General features: G+C 33.7%; 1 protein-coding gene across 1 annotated transcript; it reads left to right on the forward strand.

The window, feature by feature from the left end:
- Positions 1–7534: 7534 nt before the first annotated feature.
- Positions 7535–7716, forward strand: LOC132015385 (ATP synthase subunit ATP5MJ, mitochondrial-like). The gene is given in 2 exon segments (XM_059395926.1): positions 7535–7619; positions 7622–7716. Coding segments are annotated over 2 exon segments (180 nt in total).
- The last annotated feature ends 4510 nt before the right edge of the window (positions 7717–12226 follow it).

Raw genomic sequence — 12226 nt, forward strand, 5'->3', positions numbered from 1 at the left:
GGTTATTGGATTTCATCTTTTTCTTTTCTCTTTATATTTTATTAGTTAGAAGGGATCATGATTTCCAAGGGAAAAAAATGTGTAGTGATGAATGTTAAGTAGACTTATTGTGATGATTATTTTATAATGTAGAAAAATATTAAATTATGTCATACACCTGAAACTAACAAAATGTTGTATGTCAGTTATATCTCAATAGAAAAGAAGAGAGCATGGATGATTTCTATCTCAAACTACAACATATTAGGGGATAGCAGGTACTCAGTGGGTACCCCAGTAGGTACCCTTACCCTAAAGGGTAAGGGTAATATTTGAATGTGTGTCTCTTATTTTAAGTAAGGTGACCCCCCCCGCCCCCCGTCGAAGAATCTCAGCTTTGAGAGCCAGAAGTATCTGGAAATGATTACAGACCTTAAATGACAGGCAAATTATTTTTAATTTTGATGATAAGAATAACATTCATTAAATGCTTACCATTGGCCAGGTTTTATGCTAAATGCTTTACATAGAATATATCATTTACTTCTCATAGCACCTGAATAAGGATAATAATATTAGCAGTAGCATTTTAACAAATATTTCAAATGTCCTAAGGCTATCCCAAGTGATATACTTAAACTATCACATTTACTTCCCAGAAGAACTCTATGATGTACCTGAACACTATTATTATTTCCATCTAACAGATGAGATACTGGAGGCATAAGATCCTAAATAAATTGCCAAAAATCACACAGATATTATTTCTAATATATTCTGATACCAAAGACTCTATTATAGAATATGATTCATTATAAACTCTCATGAACAGAAAACTGTAGTGCGATAGTTAATCTTAGCTTTTGAAATGTCAGTGAGAAAACCAGGAAGTATCAGAGGATGGAGAAAAGCAGAAAACCACTTGGAGAACTGGAAGGCCAAACCAGTCTTATGTGAAAGGAAATAGAAATGGCACCAGAATAATATATCTGGAACTAACAGCTTTCAAATGTGGAGCGAGGAAAGAGGAAGATATTTTATTCATGACAAAATCAGTGAGGATTACTCGGGCTCAGAGAACTCTAACAGAGGGGAAAAGGAAGATCTCAGAGGGTAAACAAAACTGTTTCCCAGAGGGAGGTCCTCTCCAAAAAGTTTTTGAGAAACAATTTCTTTTTCTTTCTTTTTTTTAAAGATTTTATTTATTTATTTGACAGAGAGAAATCACAAGCAGGCAGAGAGGCAGGCAGGGAGAGAGAGAGGAAGAAGCGGACTCCCCGCTGAGCAGAGAGCCCGATGCGGAACTTGATCCCAGAACCCTGAGATCATGACCTGAGCCGAAGGCAATGGCTTAACCCACTGAGCCACCCAGGCACTCTGAGAAACTATTTCTTAGAGCTAAGATAGGAAGTCAGCAATAGAAAAACAAAGAAATTCTATTACACGACTAAGATAGTTACATTTGGTATTTATATCAAATTTGAGTGGAACTGTGAAGGAAAGACTGGGAATTCCAGGTAGACTTTCTCAAACAAGGATCAGTAAGTATAGAAGTTGTTGATAGAAACACACATTTAAAAAGCACAAGGTGAACTGACAATTGTGTAACAAGTTCCAAAACTAAGTTAAAATTTGAACTGATGGAAGTTTTCCCAGTGTAGACATATGCTACAAAGTCAGGTATAAATGTTGGGATTTTTTTCACTAATAGACACTTTGTGTTGGCTTTGATATCATTATTTTATGTTATAGAAAATTTATTAAGCTATTTTTGACTTAATGTGTTATCAAAGCTTGTGCTTTTCTCCTAAATAATTAAGAAAAAATATCCTCACCTTCAAGAGTTCTGTATAGTTAACAAATGTATAGATTAAAGTGGGTCTAAGGGAGAGGAGAGGGCAGTACTCAAAGTGTGAGAGCAGAAAAAATGAACCTGATAAAGCAATAGAGATAATAGAGGCCACAGACCTATCAGATATAGAACCTATCAGGTGTAGAACATCTGTTCTATATTTGGACAGGCGTTCCCCAGAGAAACAGAATTAGTAAGTATTTTTATATAGTACATATATAAATACATATAATAAATGTTTATATTAAAATAAAATATTTTATTTATAATATGTTTATATAAATATTTATAATACTTAATATACACTTAAAGAAATTTATTATGACAAATTAGCTCATGTATTTCTGGAGACAGAAGTCCCATAGTGTGCCAAGCAAGCCAGAGACCCAGGAAAGCTAGTGGTATAATTCAGTTCAAGTCCAAAGCCCTAAGAATTAGGGAACCTGAGGTTTTAAATCCCAGTCAAAAGACAAAAAGATGAATTGAGACATACTCATTCGAGCAGGTAAGCAGGAAGGAAAACATAAATGAGTAAATACCTTCCTCTGCTTTTGTTCTGTTTGGGCTCTCAAAAGATTTTATAATGCCCACCTAATTGGAGAGGGTATTCTATTTTGTTGTTACCAATTCAAATGTTAATATTAAGAAATGAACACAGAATCACTCAAAACTGATCTGGGCTCCTCATGTGCAGTGAAGTTGACACATAAAATTCACCAGCGTTATCAGTATTAGTATTAGTTGTTGCTACAGTAATATTGTTTAGCAAGCTATTCCAGATCTCAGAGGCTTACAATACAATCATCCATTCTCTGGGTTAATTGTGGTTCCCTTGACATAGGATTGCTTTGACTAGATGATTTTACTTTAGATTGTGGATCCATTGCCTTGCACTAGACTACAACTTGTTTTGCCCTGAGCCTAGAATGAAGTGGCTACCTTGGATATATGTTTCTCATGGCATAAAACTGGATCACAAACCTATTCAAGGACTTTATTTGGAAAACCTGTATTAACATTGTGTTAGTCAAAGCAAGACAAATATCCAAGCCCAATATCAATGGGATAAGGGTGTACTCTCTACTGAGTGAGAGAAAGAAAAACAACTTATTTACTAAGCAATGATCTAATAGGTTAAAAACGATTACATATAAAGAAGATATAAAGAAGAAGATATGTAAAAATGATTACATATAAAGAAGATATGAGATATATATATTAATAAATTAATATGAAATCTCACTCAGCCATCAAAAAAATGACATCTTGCTGCTAGAGTGTATTATGCTAAGCGAAACAACTCAGAGAAAGACAAATACCATACGATGTCACTCATAAGTGGAATTTAAGAAACAAGATAGATGAACATAGGGGATGGAAAGAAAAATAAAATAGAGAGGGAAACAAGCCATAAGAAACTCTTAACTATAGAAAACAAACTGAGGGCTGTTGGAGGGAGGGGGATGGGCTAAATGGGTGATGGGTATTGAGGACACTTGTTTTTTTGAGCACTGGGTGTTGTATGTAAGTGAATAAACTATTAAATTCTACTCCTGAAACCAAAATTACACTATATGTTAACTAACTGTAATTTAAATAAAAATTTGAAAAAATAATGATTACATTTCAAGGGTTCTGAGATCATGACTTTTTTAGGTTGAATAAATGTTCTTGATTAGAGGGGCCCATCTCTCAGAAGACATAGTCAGTGGAGCTAGTACAAATCATATTAACTTGAAAATAGAGTTACAGAGAAAAGCAATAGACCTACTAATAATATTAACAAATTAATGTGGGCAAGACTAGTTAATTCTCAGATTTCTTAGTTCTAGTAAATCCCTGTTGCATGGAAATCATACAGTATTTGGAGTGTGTTAAAAACTTCATTCTGTGGGCTTTAAATTTTACCCATTTCTTCAGTTAGCTTAACATACCATACCCTGCAGAAAATGAGGATATTGTTTGAACGACAGTGGAAAACACAAGAAATAAATGAGGATGCAATTAATGGAAGGCAGTTTATATGAGAAATGAAGCTGGGTTGTGATGGCATTGACTAGGTTTCTGGGAACCTAGAATCAATACAAATTGATAGGTTTTAGAGATCTGAAGAAATGCAATACAAACCTCTATCTTTTTAGTAAATGCTGATTTATACACTTGCTTACATTAAAACTAACTTTCCTTCATTAAATACACATATAAAAATGGAAAGAGAATTCAAAGAGAAGAAGAAAATGGTATTGGAGCATATGTTTGAAAGAAAGAGAAAGAAAGAAAGAAGGAAAATTAATATCTAGAATATATCAGAACATCTCCATTATGGGGGAAAAAATGTTAGACAACCAAAGTCAAAGATTTTTTAAAAAAAAGATACTTAGCATGCAACCTGTGTTGTATATACACACATGAGTATGTGCACACACACAAACATACACAGTTAAGAAAGTGAATAACAATTTGAAAATATATCATTTCATTAGTAATTTTAAAATTGCAAACTAAACCTTACTGAAACACCATTTTATACTGGTCAGATTGAGAAAAATATAAAAGCCCAAGATTGCAACATGTTGGCAAAGATGTTAACTAATAGGAAATTTGCTACATTATTGTGGAAATTTTTACAAACTTTTTTAGAAATTTATGTGGCATTACCTAGAAAATTTGAAAGTGAATATAATATACCGCCCAGAAATTCCACTCTTAGGTATAGTCCATAGAGACGTACTGTCTAATACAAAAGCCAGAGCTACACATGGTGATTTAAATTTAAATTTAAATAAAATCAAACTAAAAATTCAGTTATATTAACTATATTATCAGTGTTATATGTCTATATATGACTAGCAGTTACCATTTTGGACCTTGCAGACAAGAACATTTACATCATATGAACACTAAGAAAACATTTACAAAGATAAACTTTGTGATAACCAAAAACTGGAAATAACTCATAGGTGCAACAATTGTAGAATTACTAAGATAGTTGTGCTATAGGCATACAATTCTATGGCACAAACAAAATAAAAGTATTAAAGCTATACCCATATAGTGGATAAATATTAAATGAAAACACTTGATAATGTTTCTGCTTGAGTAAAAGTCAACCAAAACCCAAAAAGTAAGAACCAAAATTGTATTCTACTGATTATGGTGGCACACATAGAAAATCATAAAGAAAGTCAAGGAAATTACATACCTACCTATGTACACACATGCCCACATACACACACACAGAGGGTGGGGGACAGAGAATGAATGAATGAATAGGAAAGGGATCTATATTATCCTCAATATTTCCTAAATTTCCAGAACTATAAGGCAACATCTGGGATAAGGAAGGAGGGAAAAATGAAAAGTGTCATCAGATATATAACATTTAAGAAAAGATAAGAATATTCAAATAAACACATCTATTAGGAAGTTGTAAATTTCAGGCTGAAAACGCAAAGATGGGTTTGGGCTAAAATCATAAATTTAAGAATCAGCCTTGTGGGGATAACAGTTGAAGCTGAACGTTTAGGTGAGAGTCTTGGGAACGAGGCTACAGGGAGAACCAAAAGTAAAAGAAGAGAAAAGGAGAAGAAGGCAGAAGAAAGGCAAAAGAGAAGAAAAGAAAAGAAAAAAAAAGAAAAGAAAGAAAGAAAGAGAGAGAGAGAAAGAGAAAGGAAAAAGAAGGGAAGGGAAGTGGAGGGAGGGGAGGGGAGAGGAAGGGAAGAAAGATCTTCTCCAATGGCCTTGTAGCAGTTTGCCCAAAGCAATTTATCCTGCATGCATTCTGTTGTGTACCAGGGCCATAGGTTTCCCATATTGCAGTGGAATAAATTAAGCTGAATTTCTCCTGATTCTGAAAAGAAATCCTGGCATCAAACCTCTGCGTGTTCAACTTTTTCCTATTGTATAGACAACAAAACAAAACAATAAAACTTCCTTTTCTTTGAAATGCCTGTTGAATCGTTTTTACCGCTCCTTGGCCTAAATCAGGCACGTTGATAAGCTCATTCTCTACTTTCTCATTGTAGCAATGGGTACAGATTGGAATCCTAAATCTATTGTGTGCATATGGCTGTTGTATTCTCTATTAAATTCTACAAAAGTAAGAAACATGTCATTTTAACTCACCATTCAATTTCTAATTCATATGCAGAGGAGGCAAAACCATGTATTTATTGAACATGACTGACTGCCTGCCTGAATGGATGAATGAATGAATGAATTGAAACCATATTCATTTGTAATGAACATGTGCCTCTGCATCAGGTCTATAAATTAAGGGCAGGGATGGAATGAAGTAGACATTTCCTTTACTTCTGAGATCTTCTAGACATTTTCCATTATTACATACATGAAACAAAAATCCTCCTTCTATAGGATAGAACAAGGATCGCAAATGCACAAATATCAGAAAGAAAAAGACCAAGTCTGGCTAAACATGTAAACTATCAATAAATTCAAGTCAGCAGCCCTTGTCTCTTGTTTCTTCATCCCTTCTCCACATTTCAAGGGTGAAATAGTCTCCAGTTTTCTTGAATTTAATTCTACCCATTGGTTCTTATAAAATATCTGACAGTAACTTCAAGTGAATTTATTTCAAAGTTCTATCATTCCTAAAGACATATTACCTTGTATCTTTAATTGTAGGATAGATGATACTAAAACTATCAAGCATCTATATGTAGATTTTAAGTTCACACAAAGGATTCTCTCTCTAGACATTAGGAAAGATGTTGTAGATACTTTTGAATTCATTCATTCATTATTTTATCAAAATAGATTCTGAAAAGAATAGATATGGGTCTTAGAATTTTGGAAGTGTTTTTTTTTTCCTTCCCTTTGTATTTTGAGGGTAAATGTTGTTAAATGTTGTCCTAAGCTCTAATCATTAAAGACTTTACACAGTTAAATGTGAGGATTAGGTATTTACCAATTCCCAGATTTAGATATTAATCCAGGATGTACATGAATTGGAATTGGCATATACATGCTTTCAACTTTACCAGATGTTCTGAGAAATCTTTGGAAACTTAGGGATTACTACCAGCATATTGATTTGATGGAACTCATTTGGCTTGCTCTGTCAGACTGAATAGATTTACTCAGCATTACTTGACACAAAGAAATACAGAAAAAATTATATTGGTGTACACTGCATGTCTTTACTTTGTGTTCAATTCTTCTAAGATCAGATGATTTTTGAATAGTGCATTTCTGACTTCAATTTTGGGAAAAATATAGAATTCAAAATAAGATTTTTTTCTTTGAGATTATAAATTTACTTAAAGTTTTCAGAACTCTATTACCAATTTGATGGAAAGACATTTAGAATTTTATACAAGTCTGAGTAAGATTATGAAGGGATAGGTAGGCTTTTTATTATTATTATGTTATTTTTCAGGAAAATCCCAGAAACATTTCCACAAATGCTAGTAAACATTGAACAATCAGATAAAGTTGACTAATAAGAGAGTCAATTAAGGTATGTAAATAAAAAAACAAGATAGACTAATCAATCACTGTATTTGTCTGTTGTGAAGTTTCAGAAAGATATGTGGACGTTTTCTTAGATACTGGATAAGACAGTGAAGGTAAGTCATGAACTGCAATGTTACATCCTAAAGAGGAATCATATCACTTGGTGACCTTTCGGAGTCATTGGCCTTTGAGTGTCAGGGAGGCTTGAGCTGGGGGTCCTGTGCCGAGATGCTTCAGAGCCTTGTTAAATATATTTGGGTCCCCATGAAGTCCTACTATGCCCAAGCATAACAGCAGATTAAAGTAGGAATGGGGTTATGGGCTTTATCGTTTATAAAATCAAGAGTGCTGATAAAAGAAGTAAAGACTTGAAAGTTTTTAATTCTGCACCTGATCACGGTCATCATTAATCAGCCTTACTCAGAGTAAACATCAGATGGAATGTCAGTCTGTATGCAAATCTCAGCAAGCTCCATTAGAGCTTGTTCCCATCATGAAGTATTGCTGTATACTTGATGTGTTGTTTCCTTTGTGTTTTCCTTTGGCATGAATAAATGTAACCTTGAGGTGAAAAAGAAAAAAAAAAGGAAAAGAGAGAAAGACAGAAGAAAAGGGGAAAAAAAAAGAGGAATCATATCAATATTGTGGGCAATAGCCTAGAAGTTTGCTTCTAGGAGACCTTTGTAAACTATTTGATCAAGTTTTAGGTTCTTTTAATACTGAAATTTCTCACTGCATGGTTATCAGTGGCAACAGGAAATTTCAAGAGAATCAGAGATATGTTTCTTTACTAAGTATTTTGACCCTTTCTTAATCACAGATAATTGATCTAAAGCGTTATGCTAGCACCAGAAGTGAATAGAATACAGGATTTTCTAGTAATCCTGCTGTTTGATAATTGTTTGTTTATGCATTTTGTTTGTATATTTATTTCTAATTTATCTATTTATTTCTGAAAATGATTTGAGGTAACATAAACTTAAAGAAGCAACTTTATAAAGAAGTCTGGAGGAGAGAATAAAAAATTGAAGTAACATGTTTATTCCGAGATTGCTGGTATACAAATTAAGATGTAAAAAAATGATGGGTTTATATAACATAAAGAAGTCTATCAGCTACTTAAATGAGATCATTATTTTCCAGAAATGTCAAGGAAAAAGGTTTCAAATAAAAGTTTACATACAAATTTTTAATAATGTTGTTATATAAGATGAAATTTTTAGGTTAAATTCAATGCAACTGATCTTCAATTTATTGTGGAGGTCTCTGTGTATTTTAAATGCCTTTTTTTTTTTTTTAAGATTTTATTTATTTATTTGACAGAGAGAGAGTGAATACAAGCCAGGGGAGCCATAGAGGGAAAGGGAGAAGCCAGCTCCCCCTAGGTAGGGAGTCTGATGTGGGCCTCCATCCCAGAGCCCTGAGATCATGACCAGAGCTGAAGTCAGGTGCTTAACCAACTGAGCCACCCAGGTGCCCCTACAATGTCTTCTTTTTTTTTTTTTATTGTAAGTTAGTTGGGTGGAAAGAAAATAGGTATTATTTCCCTTCATTCTGTCTCCAGACCACAAAATATATTGGAGAATATTAAATACATTCCTGGAGCCTAAAATTATAGAGTGAAGGAGGTGATAAAAGATTGGAAGTGTTCATTTCCTTTTTATGCCAGTTGTTGAAAACTCTTTACATAATGCTTGGGAGTGCTTCCTTACGGATATGTTAAATTATTGGTTATGTAGGAAATTTTCATTGGGTCTACTAGGAGGTACCTATTACCAGAAAGTAAATCATGGTTGCAATAATAGTAAGTTTTCTTGACTTTATTTATAAGAAGTGATAAAAAAGAAAGTTCCATTTGGAATTGTTAACAGCAAACCCCATAGTAATCTTCTGAAAATTGCAAGTAATTTCCTTTTTAATGATAGTAACTGAACTGGAACACTCATCAGTTTAGTTTCTTTAGGTACATCTAAATCAATTTTTAATATTATAGTCAGTTATGTGGTTTTGCCAGTTATGTGGTTTTTTCTTTTTGAAACATGTATAAAGTTTATTTTTAGTACAGGTTTAGATTTACAGAGAAACTGAGCTGATACTAAAGGGTGTCGATACACCTCCCACCTCCCCTAGTATAGTTTCTACTATCATTAACATTTTAGTGTGGCATATATGTGATAAATAATGAACCGAAGTTGATATATTATTTAAAAAATAGTCTATTCAGAATCCCTTAGTTTTTATCTAACGTCCTTTTTGTGCATGGTCCCATCCATATTATCATATTCAGTTGTCATGTGTCCTGAGGCTCTGCTGGCCTGTGGCAGTTGCTCCGACTTTCCTTGTTGATGACATTAAAAGTTTTGATTAATATTTGGTAGGTATATATAGGATACCCCTCTATCGGAATTTGGCTGATACTTTTTGCACTATTAGTTTGGAGTAATGGGTTTTTAGGAGGAAAAATACAAGGAAAAAAAGTGTTCTTCTCATTACATCATATCAAGTGTACATACATTCAAACTAACTTGTCACTGATGAAGTTGGCTTTGATCATATGATTGAGTTAGTGTTTGTCAGGTTTTTCCACTGTATAGTAGTTTTATTCCTCCTTTCCAAACTTTTTGGAGGAGAATCAGTATACATAGCCCAGGCTTAAGAAGTGGGAGTTATGTTCCTCCTCTTACAGAGTAGAATGTCTACATAACATACATGGAGTTTGTCTGTGCAAGAGATTTGTGTCTTTTCCTCTATTTATTTTTTATTTATTCATGTAAATGTTGATTCATGACTTTTATTTTATTCTTTGGGATATAGCCCAACATTTTATTTATAGGATTATTTTAAAAGTTCTATTTTTATCACTGGGAGGTCTTTTAGTTGTCTCCTGTGTTCCATTGACATACAAAGTTTTGACAAAAACAGTTTTGCTTTGCTTTTTGTTTGTTTGTTTTTGAGAATTTCCTCTCTTTCTGACATTACAAGATACCTCAGGCTCATCTTGTATAGTTCTTGCCAGTCATAGTATCAGCTATTTCCCAAGGAATCTTGAGTGTCTTATTGGAAAACTGAAACCATATCAGAGTGCTAAATGTGCCTATTGCTACGACATTGTCATTTATTTTAGGCACTCTCAACTGAAAAAGCAAAGAAATATATGTAATTATACTTACATGTGTATATACTCATATCTATAATTATTTCTCTATATACACATTTGTATCCACGTTAAACATTAGTTTTTACTGATGTCTATAATTCGAATCTATTATCACCTCGATCATTTGGTCTCCTTTTGCAGAGCTAGAAATTTCCTTGCCAACAATAAAACACCTGGCTCCCATTTATACACTATCCATTTAGTTAATACTCAATTCCTGTTTACTTGCATAACAGTATCAGAATTTTTAACCTGTACTATCATAAGAATCAATTTTATCTTATTTTTCTCTTCTCAGCAATATTAAACAATTAGATCTAATTGGCATTTATAAAACATTTAATCCAATAATAGCAGAATATACCATCTTCTCAATCTCATATATAATATTCACCAAGAAAAAACACATTCCAAACTATGAAACACACTGAAGCCTTTAAAGTTTTTAGTTTTAATCATCGAGTGCTCATCATGACAAACGCACTCTAATTCACATCATCATTTTCACCCAGTCCCCCCACCTACCTCCCATCTGGTAACCATAATTTTGTTCTCTGTTATTAAGAATCTGTTTCTTGGGGCACCTGGGTGGCTCAGTGGGTTAAAGCTCAAGTCATGATCCCAGGTTCCTGGGATTGAGCCTCACATCCAGCTCTCTGCTCAGCAGGGAGCCTGCTTCTCCTCTCTGCCTGCCTCTCTACCTACTTGTGATCTTTGTCTGTCAAATAAATAAATTAAAAAAAATCTTAAAAAAAAAGAGAATCTGTTTATTGGTTTCTCTCTCTCGTTTTATTTCCCCCTTGATCCTTTTTTTTCCCCTTAAATTCTATATATGAGTGAAATCATATGGTATTTATCTTTCTCTGACTGACTTATTTCACTTAGTATGATACCCTCTAATCCCCATCCATGTTGTTGCAAATGGCAAATATTTCATTATTTTTATGCCTGAATAATATTCCATTATCTGTCTATATTTATATCTATATCCATACCTATCTATCTCTATCATCTATATCTATCTACATATCTCAGAACTTCTTTATCCATTCATCAATCTATGGACACTTGGCCTGTTTCCATCTCTTGGCTATTGTAAATAATGCTGCTACAGATACAGGGGTTCATGTATCTCTTTGAATTAGTGTTTTTCTATTTTTTGGGTAAATACCCATTAGTGTGATTGCTGGATTGTAGGATGATCTATTTTTAGATTTTTGAGGCACCTTCTTGCTGCTTTCCAGAGTGGCTGCACCAGTTCACATTCTCACAAATAGTGCAAAAATGGTTCCCCTTTCTCCAGATCCTCACCACTGCCCTGTTTCTTGTGCTGCTAATTTTAGCCCTTCTGACAGGTGTGAGGTGATATTGTAGTTTTGACTACATTATCAACAGATGATAAGCATCTGTTGATATGTCTGTTGGCCATCTAGATGTCTTCTTTGGAGAAATGTCTGTCATGTTTTTTGCCCATTTTTAATTATATTATTAGTTTTTTGGGTGTTGAGTTTTATAAGTTTTGGGTTTTTTTTTTTTAAGATTTTATTTATTTGGCAGAGAAAGACACAGAGAGAGAGGAAACAGAAGCAGAGGGAGTGGGAGAGGGAGATGTAAATTTCCCACTGAGCAGGGAACCTGATGTGGGCCTCTATTTTACGACCCTGGGATCATGACCTGAGCTGAAGGCAGCCACTTAATGACTGAGCCACCCAGGTGCACCTAGTTTTGTAAGTTCTTTGTAGCTTTTAGATACTAACTCTTTT

Source organism: Mustela nigripes, chromosome 1 (genome assembly GCF_022355385.1).
Source record: "Mustela nigripes isolate SB6536 chromosome 1, MUSNIG.SB6536, whole genome shotgun sequence".
Taxonomy (NCBI): domain Eukaryota; kingdom Metazoa; phylum Chordata; class Mammalia; order Carnivora; family Mustelidae; genus Mustela; species Mustela nigripes.